Below are 20,096 nucleotides of genomic sequence, written 5' to 3'. Positions count from 1 at the left end.
GTCCATTGATTGGTTCTCAGTTGTTCTGTGCAGAAAACACACAAGTGTGCCCCCAGCCTTAAAGGGACCCTGAGCTCAGGCTAACACTGAAATTTGTACTTACCTGGGGCATCCTCCAGCCCCAATAGCCTGTGAGACCACCCAGCATCCTCCTGGCTCCTCTCCTGGTCCCATAGGTGGCTCTGTTAATTGTCGATTCCAGCCTGAAGTTGGCCGTGCACGCCCCCACAGTGCACACTATACATCATCATGCCGACCAGTGTAAGAGTCCTGTGCATGCACGGTTCTCTAAGATTGAACTGTGCATGAACAGTACTCATACGCAGGCCAGCATGATGACACAAAGCGTGTGCAGCGGGGGCGCGCATGGCCAAGTTCAAGCTGAAGTCGTTGATTAACAGAGCTGCCATCGGGACCGGGATAGATGCCAGGGGACCTCGCGGGCTACGGAGGGCTGGAGAAGTAAGTCCAAATTTTGGTTTTAGCCTGAGCTAGGGTCCCTTTAAAGCAGTGCTGGGCCGAAATTACGCATTAGCGTAATTACGCATCGTAATTCACTACAAATGCACCGTAAGCGTTACGTGTAAGGTTACGGTATTACGCGTAATTAATTACGCGTAGACCGTGGGTTACGTTTTACGCGTAACAAATTACGCGTAAGACAGTAAACTCCCATTGAAATTACACAGTCTGCCGTAATCGCGTAATATTACGCTCCCGTATAATATAAAAAAGCCGCCGACTTTAAGGGTTAATAGCAAAGCCCCCTTAAGTGCTAAGAGCCTCAAATTTGGAGAATATATTAAGGAGATCAGAAGGAATAAGAGGAAAAAAAATTTTTCAAAAAGACTTTATAGTTTTTGAGAAAATCGATGTTAAAGTTTCAAAGGAAAAATAGATACATTTAAAAACCCGCCGACTTTAACGGTTAATAGCAAAGCCTGCTTAAAATTTAGAAACACCAAATTTACAGGGTATATTAAGGGGATCAGTGGGAATAAGAGGAAAAAATTTTTTTTCAAAAAGACCTTATAGTTTTTGAGAAAATCGATTTTTAAGTTTCAAGGGCAAAAATGTCTTTTAAATGCGGAAAATGTCAGTTTTATTTGCACAGGTAACAATAGTGTTTTATTTTCATAGATTCCCCCAAGTGGGAAGAGTTTTACTTACTTCGTTCTGAGTGTGGGAAATATTAAAAAAAAAACGACGTGGGGTCCCCCCTCCCAGACCTCTTTAACCCCTTGTCCCCCATGCAGTCTGGGATAGCCAGAATGCGGAGCACCGGCCGCGTGGGGCTCCGCACCCTGACTATACCAGCCCGCATGGTCCATGGATTGGGGGGTCTCGGAAGGGGAGGGGCAGCCAAGCTTTCCCCTCCCCCTCCGAGCCCTTGTCCAATCCAAGGACAAGGGGCTCTTCTCCACCTCCGATGGGCGGTGGAGGTGGAGGCCGCGATTTCCTGGGGGGGAGGTTCATGGTGGCATCTGGGAGTCCCCTTTAAAAAGGGGTCCCCCAGATGCCCACCCCCCCTCCCAGGAGAAATGAGTATAGAGGTACTTGTACCCCTTACCCATTTCCTTTAAGAGTTAAAAGTAAATAAACACACAGACACTTTGAAAAAGTATTTTAATTGAACAAAAAACATAACCACGAAAAAAGTCCTTTAATATTCTTAATTAACCATTAATACTTACGTGTCCCTTTAAAAGCCAGTTCCCACGCAATATCCTCGGAAATATACTAATCAGTTACAATGTAACAAAGTTATTACAATGTAACAACTTTGTTACTTTGTAACACCACCGCACCCGACGTCACTCGCCGCCACCGCCGCGTCTGCGCTGACCCGACAGAGCTCTGAGCTATATAGCTCAGAGCTCCCTAAGCATCTTTGTATTTGGGCTCCAAGGAGCCCCATTGGTCCTTAGCAGACCAATGGGGTTCCTTTAAATCAGAAGGAACCCCATTGGTCTGCTAAGGACCAATGGGGCTCCTTGGAGCCCAAATGCAAAGATGCTAAGAGAGCTCTGAGCTATATAGCTCAGAGCTCTGTCGGGTCAGTGCGGGACGCTAAGTCCCCGCCGCCTCCCGCTGTCAGCCCCGCCCACATCTGTCACCCACATGTCACCCACATGTGGGTGACATGTGGGTGACATGTGGAAGAGGCGGGGAGGACAGCGGGAGGCGGCGGGGACTTAGCGTCCCGCACGGACCCGACAGAGCTCTGAGCTATATAGCTCAGAGCTCTCTTAGCATCTTTGTATTTGGGCTCCAAGGAGCCCCATTGGTCCTTAGCAGACCAATGGGGTTCCTTCTGATTTAAAGGAACCCCATTGGTCTGCTAAGGACCAATGGGGCTCCTTGGAGCCCAAATACAAAGATGCTTAGGGAGCTCTGAGCTATATAGCTCAGAGCTCTGTCGGGTCAGCGCAGACGCGGCGGTGGCGGCGAGTGACGTCGGGTGCGGTGGTGTTACAAAGTAACAAAGTTGTTACATTGTAATAGCTTTGTTACATTGTAACTGATTAGTATATTTCCGAGGATATTGCGTGGGAACTGGCTTTTAAAGGGACAGGTAAGTATTAATGGTTAATTAAGAATATTAAAGGACTTTTTTCGTGGTTATGTTTTTTGTTCAATTAAAATACTTTTTCAAAGTGTCTGTGTGTTTATTTACTTTTAACTCTTAAAGGAAATGGGTAAGGGGTACAAGTACCTCTATACTCATTTCTCCTGGGAGGGGGGGTGGGCATCTGGGGGACCCCTTTTTAAAGGGGACTCCCAGATGCCACCATGAACCTCCCCCCCAGGAAATCGCGGCCTCCACCTCCACCGCCCATCGGAGGTGGAGAAGAGCCCCTTGTCCTTGGATTGGACAAGGGCTCGGAGGGGGAGGGGAAAGCTTGGCTGCCCCTCCCCTTCCGAGACCCCCCAATCCATGGACCATGCGGGCTGGTATAGTCAGGGTGCGGAGCCCCACGCGGCCGGTGCTCCGCATTCTGGCTATCCCAGTCTGCATGGGGGACAAGGGGTTAAAGAGGTCTGGGAGGGGGGACCCCACGTCGTTTTTTTTTTTAATATTTCCCACACTCAGAACGAAGTAAGTAAAACTCTTCCCACTTGGGGGAATCTATGAAAATAAAACACTATTGTTACCTGTGCAAAAAAACCTGACATTTTCCGCATTTAAAAGACATTTTTGCCCTTGAAACTTAAAAATCTATTTTCTCAAAAACTATAAGGTCTTTTTGAAAAAAAAAATTTTCCTCTTATTCCCACTGATCCCCTTAATATACCCTGTAAATTTGGTGTTTCTAAATTTTAAGCAGGCTTTGCTATTAACCGTTAAAGTCGGCGGGTTTTTAAATGTATCTATTTTTCCTTTGAAACTTTAACATCGATTTTCTCAAAAACTATAAGGTCTTTTTGAAAAAAAAAATTTCCCTCTTATTCCTTCTGATCTCCTTAATATATTCTCCAAATTTGAGGCTCTTAGCACTCAAGGGGGCTTTGCTATTAACCCTTAAAGTCGGCGGCTACCTAACATTGATCCATGCGTCAACTTTTCCGCTTGGCAGCATGACCTTACGCATTAATTGCTAGTAGGAATTTACGCGTAAGCCTATAACGTAACAACTTGAATTACGGTATTCTTACGCGTAATTGCGTAAGGGCAATGCGTAATTACAGACATGTACCGAAATTGAATGTCTATGCCGTAAGCGTAATTTCGTAATGCGTAATAGCGTAAAATTACGCGTAATGATCCGTAAGCGTAGCTTTTTCCATTACGATCAGCACTGCTTTAAAGGAACACTTAAGTCAAACAAAAAAAAATGAGTTTTACTCACCGAGGGCTTCCAATAGCCCCCTGCAGCTGTCCGGTGCCCTCGCCGTCTCCCTCCGATCCTCCTGGCCCCACCAGCAGCCACTTCCTGTTTCGGTGACAGGAGCTGACAGGCTGGGGACGCAAGTGATTCTTCGCGTTCCCAGACACTTTAGCACCCTCTATGCTGCTATGTGGTATATGATATATGCTATAGCAGCATAGATGGCGCTATTGTGGCCAGGAATGCGAAGAATCACTCGCATCCCCAGCCTGTCAGCTCCTGTCACCGAAACAGGAAGTGGCTGCTGGTGGGGCCAGGAGGATCGGAGGGAGATGGGGAGGGCACAGGACAGCTTCAGCGGGCTATTGGAAGCCCCAGGTGAGTAAAACTCATTTTTTTTGTTTGACTTAAGTGTCCCTTTAATGAAGCTTGTATTTAATCCATCTTCAAATGTTAACTCCTTCCTAAAATAAATATAGTTTCCTATATGCTATACCTTTAACTTGTTATATAAGTTTGTAGACCACCAGTTGTTCTGAGACTTAATGGGCTGCATGTTTGCTTTAGTTGAGAGATCTAAAAAGTACTACCAAAAAAAACGAATGGCAGACAAGATTTTTTTTTGTAAGTGATTTGTACTTTCACTAATACTGTTTTTCTTTAAATATCCAATAAGAGCTCACTCTAGAATTTGCTGCCAGAAAGGAATTAACATTGTGGTGCAGTGGGCCCCCAAATCTTCAAATGTTTGGTTGGTTGAATTGTAGTTATAAATTCCTCCCAACCCCAATACCATACAACAGGCTGCAACATGGTCACACCTTTATGAGAACATTGAACATTTAGGGCCTGTTTCCACTATTGCGTTGCGTAATCGCCGGTGAATCACTGCAGGCGAAATCGCATGCGGGTGCATAGGTGAGGGTATGTGCGATTTTATCCATATCACTGCCTGTGTGAATTTACATTGGTACCTATGTAAATTTGCATGCGAATTTGCGGCAAAAACGCATGGGGAAAACGCACGCGATTTCCCTATTAAATACATTGCGTGCGATTCGCCTGCATTTCACACTCAAGCGAATTCTGAGGGCTCTGCCGTGCAGAACAATCCTGCACAGAAAAATGTACAGCAAAACTGACAACTGGAAACAGCCCCATCCACTTGTATTGGCTGTGCGAATCCACATGCGGGCGACGCATGCGGATTCGCGATAGTGGAAACGGGCCCTTACAGGTAGAATACTGACATAAGGTAATCTGTATTTTTTTCCTCTGCAAGTATGCTTTTATCACTTCTGGAAAAGCTAATGATAGATCATGAGTGAATAAATATTACTATAAATCTTTTTTATCATAAAAGTATTCTCTTGATTTGGTCATGGTCTTCTTAATTAGAATTATTTTCAAAGTCTTCATTTTTAGCAGATATTGCTTTGGTGGCCTAATGGTTTGTTCCTGATGAACAGCTGCAGACATGATCTAATTGTAAAGCTTTCCATGACAATGCAATGCCTTCATTATATAGTTTATCTAATATGTCACATTGTTGTTTTAACAATGCAGTCAGTACTAATCCAAATGATTGTAGACGAAGATGAGCAATCATTTTTATCTGTGAGCTAAATTCAAAAGTGACTCATTAGGTCAAAATGAATAATTCTGTTTTGCTAACCGTAACCAATATTTATTCAATCAGAAAATAGTTTGTTTTCCTCATACCATGCCAATCTCCTGCTTCTGATTCTTATTTCTTGTACATGCTTATGCCAGTTTTTGTATAGCTAGGCAAATATACAGTGGAACTGAACATGTTCTGCACCGATACATTGTGTAACTATGCCCCTGGAGACTTCACTTCAGCACCAAGGGTGTAGATACACGTATCTGTCTGTTGCGCGTGCACATGCACCTCCTGCAACAAAGTACTGATCAGTGAATGGAAACATATGTTCCCAAAGCCTCATGCTCATAGTGCTCATAGTAACCGGCATCAATGAGATGCCTGTGGAAAATTTCCTTTATGTTCCTTAAAATATAAAGTTCTCTCCCCTTTTTGTGTCTTGGATTCTGTTATATATTTTATTCATTCTGTTATTTTTTCACTGTAATTATGAATTCTGCATTGTATGCCAATTTTGTATTTTGCACAATGCCACAGAATATTTGGACACTTTTAATAATAATAATAATAATAATAATAATAATAATAATAATAATAATAATAATAATATTACTCCAGAACCTCAAGTTTATAGAACACCTATGGCTCATTCATCTCACAGAGCCATGCTATCCAAATGACACCTGTTTCAGGCTCCCTGCACACTGCAAATCCGTTTTGCGATTCCGATTCCGTTTCCAATTTGCAATTCCGATTTTCCCTGAATACAATCAACAGAAAAACGGAGGAAAAACGCAGCATGCAGTAACGAATCTGAATCGGATGTAAAAACGATTAAAAATCGGAATCGCATGCAGTGTGCAGGGAGCCTCAGGCTGTTTTTGCCATTAGAAAGAATAATGACAGAAATATTTGGTACAGGGTATCCAGTTATAAAGTGTCAGAACCATTAAGATTTTTAGAAGGCCTCAAGGAAGTCCCAAATAAATAAGCCATTAAGAAATAGTGGTACTTTGAGTTTTTACTGGCATGGAAGATGGGGCCTAAGGACTGTTTCACACCAGGAGTGCTTTTCAGTGATTTTCAAATCGCTAGCATTAAAGAAAAAAAAATCACTCCAGTGTGAAATAGCCTATTTGATATAATTAACCAAGCACTTTTTTTAAGCACAAGCGCTTTTTAAAAAAAAAGAGAAAGTGACGTCATCCCGCCCCATCACCATGGCGACGGGGGAAGCCTCCTGATCGAAGCGGGCGGGGGGATGCCGCTGAGCAGCGGCTATCATGTAGCGAGCCCTGGGCTCGCCACATGATTTTTAAAAAAACTGCTGCGCTGCCTCCTGGCGGAAATTATTAGACCGCCAGGAGTGTTAAAGAAAAAAAAAATCACTCCAGTGTGAAATAGCTTATTTGATATTATTAACCAAGCACTTTTTTTAAGCACAAGCGCTTTAAAAAAAAAATCACAAAATCACTGGATCATTTTTACAGCAATAGCAATTCTGTAGAAAGTATAGAAAAGAAAAAGCACTGTGAAAATTGCTTAAAATTAGCATTAAAATCACTCAACCAAAATTGCTAATGACAAAATGCATTTTGGTGTGAAACAGCCCTAAATCACATCAGCCCTAAATCATCAATCAAAGATCAAATACCGGTACTTACAATTCTCAAAGATGTACGCACATACATACCATGACAGGAAGACTATATAGCATGATTGAAAATATAGTATTTACAAAGCTGCACGGTGCTGATAACCGGTTGGTGCCATCACTTATGTTCTGGTCAGACTAGTAGGCCCTAATGACTTTTTATACAGTTTTTTCCATAGTCATGTATTTACAAAGTTGACCAGTTTACTGTTGCTAAAACAGCATAGCAATCTGAAAGTAGACATCATCACATGAAACAGGCAGGAATGGGAAATATGTAAAACACTAAATTAAAATTTACATAGTTGAACAAATGTATACCTACACACATTAGAAAATATAGTGATAACTCATGATGAAAATAATACATTATATTTTCCAAATCATAAAATATCTAGAGAATATGAACATCATTTTTCTTGTCCTTGTTAGAACATTATTACCCAAAGTTCTAATTATTAATTGCTTCCTTGTACATCAGTGCATAATAGGTAACATTAAATGACTTCATGCATTGATCTTTCTGCACTGAAGGGAAAGCCAACACTATTCTTAATGAATTTTCGCAGTTCTAGTTAGCCAGCTAAGTGTGCTGCTTTGAAACAATTATGTACATTTTACCTAACTGTCCTCCAGCAATTTCATATTCCAGAAACTTATAATGCTCAGTGCATTTCTAAGCCTGTAAAGAATACAAATGAAACTCTGGGAACAATTGGGAAAAGTCTTTTCCATATTCACAATGCAAAATGCCATTTTGGATAATTCACAAGATTGAAATCATATTTCATAAAAGCTTTATGCTGCCTTCGTGTTTTACATGGTGGAACATGGTGGGAAATCTGCTATTGTACTTTGCATACATTTGTGGGTAATTTTACTTTTATCTTCAAATGATTATTGCAGCAGTGAGAGCTCACACTGGATTTATTTTAAACCCCAATTGTAGAACATTATTATATTTTAGTTTTGGACCATGTGGAAGTAGGTTAGAAACTTTCAGAGGTTTATATTGCTGTCTTTTTTGCCATTAGTGTGATTTTTTCCTCCCACTCCATCTCTGCATGGCGGAGGAGTTGGTACAAAAATAGTTTGACTCCTCAGTTTATGAAATCACCGACTCCGACTCCAGGTACCCCAAAATTGCACCAACTCCTTGACTCCGACTCCACAGCCCTGCTTCCATTGAGAGTTTTGGTTTTAGTATGAAAATTGGCAGAACTGCCACTCCTGAAGGCACTTAACACTTCCTGTTTAGATAGTAAGTGATAGAAATGTGGCATTGAGCACCAATATTAATTTAATATAATATTAATTCAATGCAATTCATGATACTCCAAGCTTCTATAAAATCACATGCACATTCTTGATCCACCTCTTATTAGGTTCACTGCAAAGCTTTAAAAAAAATAGAAAAAGAAAGATTTCAGTCATCGTAAAATTGTTAGCTTTTCCTAATTCCTAATTATAGTATAGCGATTTAAGCCAATTAGGCCAAATGTGCAAAGTCAGATTTGCTAGGGTTAAACTTGGTGTTTGATGCATGCATACATTTTCTTGTAGTAACTAATTATAGTATCATTCTAGTACCAGTAAGGCCACTGGTAAGGTTTGATGCAGTCCATTATCAGTACAGTAGTACTGACTAAATGGATGTAAGTTATTAAAGGACCACTATCATAAAAAATGTAAAATGTGTAATACATGTGCATCTATACTTAGAAGAAGTACTCTTCTTCCAGAGCAAAATGCAATATAAATACTTTTATCTTAAGTCACAGTCAAGCAGTAACAATCTGAAAGAGCTGACAGGTTTTAGACTAGTCCATCTTCTCATAGGGGATTCTCAGTATTTCCTTTGTTCTTCACAAAATCAGTCCATGGAAATTATTTGTACAATGATGCTGGCTAGCCTTCCTACTAGCTTTCAAAATATTGTGGCAGTTGGACTGAGAAATCTGAGAAACTGCTATTCAATAAGTGATTTTGAAACGTATTGTTAGTGACAGGCTGTGATGTAAGAAATAAAAAAAAATATATATATAGTGCATTTTATTCTGAAGCATATTATGTACATATGCAAACACATGCATTTTACAGTTGTATATGATTTTGTAGTTCTGTTGGTCATCATGTGACAACATAATACATAAATTGACTGTAACTAACTCATTTGTCATGTCAAACAATGAGTGTGGAAACAGACATGGTCACTTAATTAGAAGAGACAAAGTAGGAGGAAATTGTAAAAACAATTTGAAAAGTCCCTGACAGAAATGTACAAATATTGCAATACAAAATTCTGGCCAGATCAGAATCAGAATCAACTTGATGTGCCTAGAATTATCTGTGGTACACATGGCAGTGGCACTGCAGTAGAACATGGCACCGCATAGACACATAGGGATTGCTTAGACTCAAGCATGAGAAGAATACACAGTATAGCATAGGGGACAAACATAAGAACTCAGAAAACAGCTGTGGGAGAGGCAGAGCTGCTTAAGTGTGTTTGGAGGTTCAGAGTGTGCATCTTGGGGTAATACAGTGCCAGGGGATATGGTGCTGCAGGAAGGCAGGTCTGATGGGGAAGGGGAGAGGTTCAAGTTTAGTAGAAAGACTGCCTGGGGGAAGAAGGTGCTCTTGTGTCTGGCGGTTCTGGAGTGGATTGTTCTGTAATGGTGGCCTAATGGGAGGAGCTCAGGGAACTAACTGCCAGGGTGGGAGGGGTCATGAAAAATCCTGGTGGTACTTATTCTCAATCTAGTGGTATAGAGGAGGTCTAGCAGTGGCAGGGAAGCACCAATTATCTTTTCCACTGTATTAATCACTCAATCACTCATTGTAGTCTATAATTGTTGCTGGCAGTCTTGGTTTGCTGGTGGTCTTGGAGGAGGGTTCTCTAACTAACCAACTTTTTCAATGTTTACAATTTTTTTCCCCAAAGTCGTGGTAATCTTAAATATGTGTGTGTTAAATTGAATAATTTCTTCAAAACTTCGTATTAACTGTATTTCGTATTGGGTCAGATTAGTTAAAATCGAATTCACCTGCATACCAGACAATTATAGAGGAGCAGAGGATGGATTCAATGGCGATGTATAAATGTATTATGGCGCATGGTTTGGCTATCATCACAATAGATCGTTTGCAAGCTAAAGTGAAGGCATTAGTTTTATCTCTGAGTTTTAGGTTTTTCTTCAGTTTTTTATACTTTCTATCGCTCTCCCTCTCTGTCTCTTTTTCCTTGAATGTGTGGGCACACTTGTGTATGTGTTTAAGAAAATACTTCAGTGATCAATGAATGTATTTCTCTTTATTTTTTCAGGTTATCGGGATTTCAGCTTCCATCATCAATAGTAAGCACAGGTTCTATTCTCACACTATGGTTCACAACAGACTTTGCTGTCAGTGCACAAGGATTTAAAGCTGTGTATGAAGGTAATGTTTCCTTGTTTGTTTTGGATTTTCCAATAGCTGTGTTAGATAATATCCTTCTCTAATTTCGTTCTGTGTAATTTTGTGGACACATTTGTTCATATATACTCAGTTGAACAAATATGTATGCTTAACATTTACCAAGAAAGATAAATTGTTCCTGACCGTGCAGACTTAGAGACACTGAAGCGAAAAATTATGATATCATGAATTTGTTGTGTAGTACGGATATTTACTAGAACATTAGTAGCAAAGAAAATATTCTCATATTTTTATTTTCAGTTATATAGTGTTTTTTACAACATTGCATCATTCTCTAACATTTGCAGTTTACACACTACTCAGCATTCAAAATGATTTTACAGAGCAGGCCAGTGAACAATTGACCTGTCCTCTGCAGAGAAAAAGAAAATACAGTGACTGACAGTTGAGATAACAGGCTTCAGAAGACAGAGCTCTCTGTGACTTTAAAAGTCATGGAGCTCAATGGCTCTTTTGCATAGATAACTGGAGTTTCTTAAAGTGGATCCGAGGTGAACTTTTACTCATTGCATAATTGTGTTCCTTTCCTATTGTTTATAGGGCATTCCTCAAGCCAAATACTTTTTTGTTTTTATTTTAATACTCTAAATCCCTATAAACTAAAAAAAATCACGCCCACTTGTTTTCAGAGAGCCTTGGCAGTAGCAAGGGCTCATGGGAGCTCAGTCTGGGCAGGAGGAGGGGGAGGTGTTACTAGCAATTGATTTCAGAGGCAGAGGGTAGGAGGGAGGAGGAGGGGGGACTAGGTTTTTTTCACAGGCTGAGTGCTCAAGAAGCAGATAAGCCTGCCTCTGTGTAATGTTTACAAACATGGCTGCTGTCAATCTATCCCAGGAATAAATAATCATATTCTACTAAAGCTGTTTGCAGATAGATTTGCTGTGTAAATCTAAACTTTAGATAAGATATATAGACAAGTTACTTGTTTTAGTTAGTTTTTCATCTCTGATCCGCTTTAACTCTTCCTGTACTGGAAACAATATTAGACTTATGTCTCCACTCCTAATGTTATATTTCTTAGCTGTACTACACATACAAATCATTATATCATAATTTTTTTCGCTTCAGTGTCTCTTTAAATGAAATCCATAGAGAGATGGAATATGGAAGTTTGTTTATTTTTATTTTTTTTAAGCCAGTTGTCTGCCTGACATCGTGATCAACCAAAACTATTTAGTACATACCAAGCTTTGTTGTTTGTTGAAACAACAAAAAGGATGGAATTATGAAAGTGTGTGTGTATAGCTGTATATAATGAAAAGATGGAAAGGTGTTATGGTGTGTAGTGTGAAAAATTATATAATTTTTTTTTCTTGGTAGGAATATATATTTGGTAGGTATTATACTTGATTTATTTATGTAATAAATAAACAGAAATCATTAAGTGTTTGTAGCAAAATAAAGTGTGGTAAATGTTGTAATGCTGTGGTGTTCAGTGGTAATTGTAATGCTAAACTGCAAATGTTGATCGCCTGAGATATTGATAGATGTACAGAGATAGAATATGGTGATATATGTCACTGTGGAAAATGTAGCTCTATGAAAATGCAAATAATCAAAAGTTAATTAATGAGTTAAAGGTTGCCATGGAGGAGGGTTCTCTAACTAACCAACTTTTTCAATGTTTACAATTTTTTTTCCCCAAAATCGTGGTAATCTTAACCACTTCCAGGTTCCGGGAGGTTTGGCTGATCTGTGCTGCGGGGGCTCTTCAGCCCGCAGCACAGATAAGAAATCAGGCAGGGCGATCAGACTTCCCCCTCCCCTTTTTTCCCCACTAGGGAGATGTCCTGCTGGGGGGGTCTGATCACCACCGTGCTGCTGTGCCTAGCGGGGGGGCTCCTCAAAGCCCCCTTCCGCAGCACTAGTCCTCCCTCTGCCTCCTTCCCTCACTCTCCCGTCCCCTGTGTGCGGCGCAGGATGGAAAGCCGTCCTGCGCCGGATAGGATAGGCTTTAGCCTATCAGATGCCGGCGATCCCTGGTCAATCAGAGGCCGGGGATCGCCGATCTCTGTCACGGCAGCAGCGCCATATGTATGTAAACAGCGGGGAAGATCTTCCCCGCCTGTTTACATTTACCCTGCGAGCCGCGATCGGAGGCTCGCAGGGTGTTCACGGAGACACCCTCCGTGAACTGACATGGAACGGCCGCTCATTCGAGTGGCCGTTTCCATGAAAACCGCTTCAGGATTCAGATGCGTACTTATGCGTACGCAGAATCCTGAAGTGGTTAAATATGTGTGTGTTAAATCGAATAATTTCTTCAAAACTTCGTATTAACTGTATTTCGTATTGGGTCAGATTAGTTGAATCAAATAAAAATAAATAAAGACTGTAATGTGTGTGACCACTGAGACCATTTAAAGAGGTATTTTATTTGTAAGGTTTAAAAATCTTTTTTTGTAAAAAACTTGAGGAAAAAGTTAATAGGTTATGAGCCCAAGCGTTCTATCTAAGGATATAACTGTTCCTGCTCTATAATTGTTATAAGGTTATGACTGTTACAAAAATTCTGGCAGTGTTAATTGTCTAATAAAAGGAATTCACAGCATGATCTTTCATCCTTATTGAATGTCCTTTATTTCCTCATAAGACAGTCACCAAAAAGCACTACAGACATGCTAAGACATTTTAAAATATAAGTCACGGTAGATTTTAATCATAACCTTAAGACAATTTGAATGCTTCACCACAAATATATATCCTAATTAATGAATCATACCTATTAAAGATCTCACAGTTTGAGTGTAAAACTGAAGATAAATTGGGTTTAAAAGTAAGGAATATATTACGTTAAGAAGTACTGAAAAAGTAAGAAATTACAAAGAAAAATGTATAGAGCAACATCAGACTGTTGCTGGAATATTTAGTATATTGTTTTAAAATGTAGTGAACCTTGCTTTTCAGGAGTAGCCACTGACATCTGCCCCTTGATATGGCCTAGAAACTCTTTTCTTATCATGAACTGAAAAGGAGGCCATATCACCATGATGCATACATACTAAATAAGCCTAATGTATAATTGGCTGCAGCCAACTGAAAAAAAAATAACTATTCTGAGCCTGAGAGAAGAAGAAATGCAGACAACATTTGGACCAAACAGCTGGTACAAGTAACTACATACACAATATATTTAATATATTTAATATATATATATATGGGCAGCACAGTGGCATAGTGGTTAGCTCTCTCGCCTTGCAGCGCTGAGTCCCTGGTTCGAATCCCAGCCAGGGCACTATCTGCAAAGAGTTTGTATGTTCTCTCCGTGTCTGCGTGGGTTTCCTCCGGGTACTCTGTTTTCCTCCCACATTCCAAAAACATACAGATAAGTTAATTGGCTCCCTCTAAAAAAATAAAATTGGCCCTAGACTACAGTACTTACACTACATAATATAGACATATGGCAATGGTAGGGATTAGATTGTGAGCTCCTTTGAGGGACAGTTAGTGACAAGATATATATGTATACACTGTACAGCGCTGCGTAATATGTCGGCGCTATATAAATACTAAAATAATAATAATAATAATATATATCTTAACCTACTGAAAACATTTCCCTCTGGATAAAACCTGTAAAGTTTTCTATTATGTTATTGACTCTACCTGCAAAATCGCCCTCCACATTAAAAAAACAAAAACTCAAAAAAAAAAACCAACCAAAACACCCGTTATAAGCCACATTCACGCTGATGTGATTTGCAAGGGTCCCTCAAAGTATCAGGGTAAATTGGATGAAAGAATGTAGAGCTCGGATTAGAATGTCTGCATTCTGTTTAAAACTGAAAAATGTTTAAGAATGTATTGAGCTTGCTTTTTTTTTTTTTTTTTTTTATTCAAGCAATGTCTGTCTCTTCATCTAAAAGGCCAAATGTTGTACTTCATCTGTTTAGGGTTATAGCATTTGTAAGTCAAATGCTCCAGTGTGGGGAATGCCATGGAATGGATGACATACTGGTGCATGTCTCCAAGATATCAAATAAGAACTTAATGCAAGATCCCATTAGACCACGAGTTACAAACAGAAACAACAAAAAGTAAAAAAGGGCACTGGTTGTCATGTGGACAAAGCTTTGTTTCATTCATGGTGTTAAACCTAATCTATGTCGAATTTTTATTAAGAATGAATTTATGGTTCAAAGAACTTCAACTTGTCTGTACTGCTTTATGGCTTCTGAGCTAATTTATTAGGACCTTTACTGAGGATGATCCAAATTCCTGAGGATTTTATTGTACCTTGGTGTGAGCAGCGGGGATACGGTTTGGTCTGCATCAAAGCACCCATAGTGTGATCTATGTTTGATGGGTAGGGGGGTTATCATCACTTTTTCACGGAAGGTTATGCACATCTCACTTGTGTTATTGCATACAATGGCAAGGGTTTCTGAAATAACAGTAAAACTATAGGTTCTGCTACTGCAGATGAGTTCAGTTTCCCAAAGGAAATAAGTTTGTTAATAAATCAAAGGCCCTATGGCATAAAAAATATATTCTCTGTGGGTACTATATGACCAAAGATTTACTGGTTTTTTTTTAGCAAACGTTGCTATAGTCTGACATGGCCCAGGCAAGGGTTGTAGATTATAATGTTATACTTCACTGACTGTTTAGTCACAACGTTAGTTATGTAACGTGTACTGAAATTTTGTTTGTGTTCTATGCAATATTCCATGATGCAAATTTGCTGTTTGTGACAATCAAGTATAATGACTCGAGCTAAATGTTAAACTCAGCCAGTAAAATGTGTCAGTTGGAAGTAGGGATGTTCAATGAGATGCAAATATTTCCAAGTTTATGCAGATTTATGTAAATTTTTATGCAAATATATGCAGCTAGAAAATGGACCAATCAAGTTAAACCTGGGTGGGACTTGATTGGTCATTTTTCAAACTGCATACATTTGCATAAAACATTACATAACCCTTCATTAATGCAACAATCTTTGCATCTCATTGATCATCCCTAGTTGGAAGTGAGGTTCTTGTAATTTAGAAAATGATGACTTTGCTTGTACTAGGCCAGGATGAATACAGTCACTGGTAACACAAATTTGTCAATATTACTAATGAAAAATGGCCATACTCTGTTTCTTAGCATACTATTTAATGCAGTCTTATGTTTTCACTGTATGTGATGAATGCATTGAAACAGTTGCCTTATCCTGAGACATTTAAAGTAGTGTGTTGTTTACCTGGATGCAGTCTATTACCCTTTTGATAATTATTAGGCTATACAGAATCCTACAAAAGTGAGTACATGTTTGTAAATATTGTATTATATGTTTTCATAGGACAACACTGACCGTATGACAATTTGATACAATGTAAAATAGGTAGATAACAGCATAAATGCTGTTCCATCAAAGTAATTCAACACACAGCCATACATGTTTAAACTGCTGGCAACAAAATTGCGTACCTCCCTCATTGAAGAATGTCAAAATGGTGCCTAAAGTGTCAATATCTTGTGTGCTCTTCATTATTTCCCAGCAATATCTTCAATCTCTTGGACAAGGAGTTCACTAGACCTCCACTGGTTGCCACTGGGATCCTCTTCCCTTCCTTTAGTGTTGGGCGAACAGTGTTCGCCACTGTTCGGGTTCTGCAGAACATCACCCTGTTCGGGTGATGTTCGAGTTCGGCCGAACACCTGATGGTGTTCGGCCTTTTAAGTTCGGGTTCGCCCCGAACTACTAAATGGCCGCGAACAGGGCCGAACAGGGCCCCTGTTCGGCCGAACAGGGCCCTGTTCGGCCGAATACTGCCCCCCTATGGGGTCGCAGGCATAAGGGGGGAGCATGCCCCAATCGCGGGGGGGGGGGGGGGGGGGGGGCGGAAATTCCCCCCACCCCCTCCGCTAGCGCTCCCCCCTCTGCCCGCTACCCCATACAAAAGTTTAATGAAGTAAAACAGTACCGGTCTGGTGGTAGTGGGTGGCTGGCAGTGGGCGGCACTGTTTAGTGAGTGACTGAGGAGGAGGAGTCCGGAGAGTGACGCGTTGAGGGAGGCCGGGCAGCGGGCGGTTCAGCAGTAGTACCGTACTACTGCTGAACCGCCCGCTGCCCGGCCTCCCTCAACGCGTCACTCTCCGGACTCCTCCTCCTCAGTCACTCACTAGACAGTGCCGCCCACTGCCAGCCACCCACTACCACCAGACCGGTACTGTTTTACTTCATTAAACTTTTGTATGGGGAAGCGGGCAGAGGGGGGAGCGCTAGCGGAGGGGGTGGGGGGAATTTCCGACCCCCCCCGCGATCGGGGCATGCTCCCTCCTTATGCCTGCGACCCCATAGGGCCCCCAAAAGCGGGATGTTCGGGGAGTTCGGGGTTCGGCCCGAACATGCCGAACATCGCGGCCATGTTCGGCGAACTTTCCCGAACCCGAACATCCAGGTGTTCGCCCAACACTACCTTCCTTCATGATAAGGCTGGTGAATGTTAGAGACCTTGCACTCCTCCACCTTTGGCTTTAGGCTGCCCCACAGATGCTCAATAGCATCTAGGTCTGGAGACATGCTTGGCCAGTCCAGCACCTTTACCCTTTTTTTTAGCAAGACATTGGTCTTCTTGGAGGTGTGTTTGGGGTCATTATCATGTTGGAATTCTGTCCTTTGCTCTAGTTTGCAAAGGGAGGGGATCAAAGTAAGTTTGTCTTGATCTCATCAGACCACAGGACATGGTTTCAGTCATCCATGTCCTTAGTCTGCTTGTCTTCAGCAGGCAGGCTTTTTGTGTCATCTTTAGAAGAGACTTCCATCTGGGTTGACAGCTAGGCAGACCAATTTGATGCATTGTGCAGCATATGGTCTGAGCACTGACAGGTTGACACCCCCCTCCCACCCTTCAGTCTTTGCAGAAATGCTGCCAACACCAAGACAGAGATTGTCTTGCAAATAACATCTATTTGCAAGACAATCTCTGCATAAGGCCTAGAACCCACTAGAGACGAGATTGCTAGCGATTTCCCTAAACGCTTTGCCAATGATAATGGATGGGATAGATTCCACTAGAGAGATTGTGATTAAAGTGAACCTTAAGTCAACTGTAAAAAATGAGATTTACTCACCTGGGGCTTCCCTCAGCCCCCAGCAGCCGATTGGTGCCCTCGCAGCTCCGCTCCAATGTCCCAGGACCCGCCGGTGAGCCCTTCCGGTCGGGCCGTCACCGGCCGACAGGCATGGGAACGCGAGTGATTCTTCGCGTTCCCAGCCTGTATATCGCCCCCTATGCTGCTATTGCGGCCTCCTGATGTTGAGCACTTGCACTCAACATGTTTGGTTGACCATGGTGAGACCTGTTCTGAGTGGAACCTGTCCTGTTAAACTACTGTATGGTCATTGCCACCATTATGCAGCTCAGTTTTAAGGTGCTGGCAATCTTCCTATAGCCCTAGTCCAACATTGTGTAGAGCAAAACATCTTTATTAAGATACTTGGGGCCATATGCAATTGACTTTTTTCACCTGAGTTTTTTTCCCAGGTGATACTTTCACAACTTCTAAATAAAATGCCTTTTAAGCCACCAGCAAGCAAACAAAAACTCAAAATAATTTTGACAGTACTTTTTCACCCACTTTTTGGTATTTTTTCCATGGCAAAGTGCTAAAAGTTATTTTAAATTGAAGATGAAAAATTATCTCCTAGGAGAAAACTCAGTAAAAAAATGAATTGCACATGGGCCTTAGTGCCCATGCCAATTTACTTTTTCTCCTACATTTTCTCCTAGTAGATCATTTTTATATACAGTATATATAATTGCTTCTGTTTATAAAAAAAAACAAGTTTTGCACCCTGCAATTGAAAAAGGACACAAAAGGCGGTGAAGAAGTACTGTCAAAATGTTCTTGCTTGCTGGTGGCTTAAAAGGCCTTTTATTCATAATGTGAAAATATCACCCAGGAGAAAACTGAATTGCATCGGGCCCTCTGAGTTTTCAGCCGTGAGATGCCATGTTGAACTTGCAGCAACCAGTATGAGAGAGTGTGAGAGCAATAATGTAATACACTTGCTCCCCATTTACAAGAGAGACCTTGTAATAAGGCCCAAATAACAGAGATTTAAAGTCTAACCGTTGGGTATAAAATCGAAAAATCAATTTTTTTATTTTTATCTGGTAAACAAGTAATAAGGCTTCTAACCAGGCAATCCAAAAGTTAAAAATTACTTTTACTTTTCTTATCTATAAAACATCATTCCCCAGTTTCCCTGGCTCTTGTTTGGTACATCTGCCACACAAAAGAAGCTGCAGGGCATGCTGTTTTTGTTTCCTCTGCCTTACTGTCCCTCTCAGACATAACTAATATAGCCTGATTGGTTGAAGCCTCTTTCCCACCTGGTCCCCCCTCCCACACCTCTGTTCCTCTCTGATTGGCCAATATCTCTTATGCTAAGAAGCTGAGAAAATCACTCAACTGGATGGGAGTGTCTGAAGACTGGGAGGAGGGCGGGCAATGCATATACAATCAGGCAGAGGAGAGTAAGGGAGGAAATGACATCAGGTTTGACTTTAAAATAGACACAGTTAAAATGGAAAATCCTAAGAACGATCTTCTCTTTTTATTTATAATTACGCACACCCCACTTTGCAGTTATTTATTTGTAAAAAATGTTTGGAATCATGTATGATTCTCACGTGTACACCACTTTGTATTGGTCTTTCACGTGGAATTCCAATAAACTTGATTCATGTTTGTGGCAGTAATGTGACAAAATGTGGAAAACTTCAAGGGGGCCGAATACTTTTGCAAGCCACTGTATGTGTTTCTTTTCTGAGATAGTATGGCTGACAGCTTCTCTTTAAATGTGGCACCCAAATTTGGTGCTGCGCATGCGCTGAACAGGAGCTGAAAATAACTTACAATGGTTTAACATTAATGGCTGTGTTTTGAGTTATTTTAATGGGACAGCAAATTTTCACTGCTATACAAGCTGTACACTGAATACTTTACATTGTAATAAAATGTCATATATTCAGTGATATCCCATGAAAAGATATATTAAAATATTTACAAAAATGTACTCACGTTTATGTAATACTGTGTAAGTGCTAGGCAGCTTACTAGCTGTGCTGGTGAGTATAGAATGACAGTTAAAATCTGATCCATTTGCAAGTTAGCCAAACAAATGAATGTATATGGTCTGCTTGATCAGAATTTTACAGTCTACTTGCTGTGGATCATCACAATCTGATGCAAACTCTATTCCAGGGGATCTAGCTGTTAAATGCTAATGATGATCCCCATTCTGTTGCTTGATTTGCTGAAAGACAAGTGCAGAGAAATGAACTCATGTTCAAAAGAAAATCCAATATTTTGAGGAGTTTGTGCTCTTAAGTTTTCATACCGTGACATGTGCATGACTTAATGCTTGAAATAAGTACAGCTCTACTTCACTGAGCATTACTGTATCTTGCTGCCCTGCTACTGAATCTTCCTTATGTGTTTTGCAAAGCACAATGTGTTGATTTCTTATTTCTTTTTCTTACATCAAATGTCAAATATGTAGCTACCTTTG

General features: G+C 40.7%; 1 protein-coding gene across 1 annotated transcript in view; it reads left to right on the top strand.

Moving 5' to 3' along the window:
* CSMD1 (CUB and Sushi multiple domains 1) overlaps positions 1–20,096 on the top strand; it is a 2,205,021-nt gene that overhangs the window by 712,154 nt on the left and 1,472,771 nt on the right. The window contains 1 exon segment of the mRNA XM_068281348.1: positions 10,434–10,546. Coding sequence (XP_068137449.1) covers positions 10,434–10,546 — 113 coding nt within the window.

The sequence above is a fragment of the Hyperolius riggenbachi genome, chromosome 4 (genome assembly GCF_040937935.1).
Source record: "Hyperolius riggenbachi isolate aHypRig1 chromosome 4, aHypRig1.pri, whole genome shotgun sequence".
Lineage (NCBI taxonomy): Eukaryota > Metazoa > Chordata > Amphibia > Anura > Hyperoliidae > Hyperolius > Hyperolius riggenbachi.
Note: the sequence above shows the minus strand (reverse complement) of the source record. Positions and strands in the feature narration are given on the sequence as shown.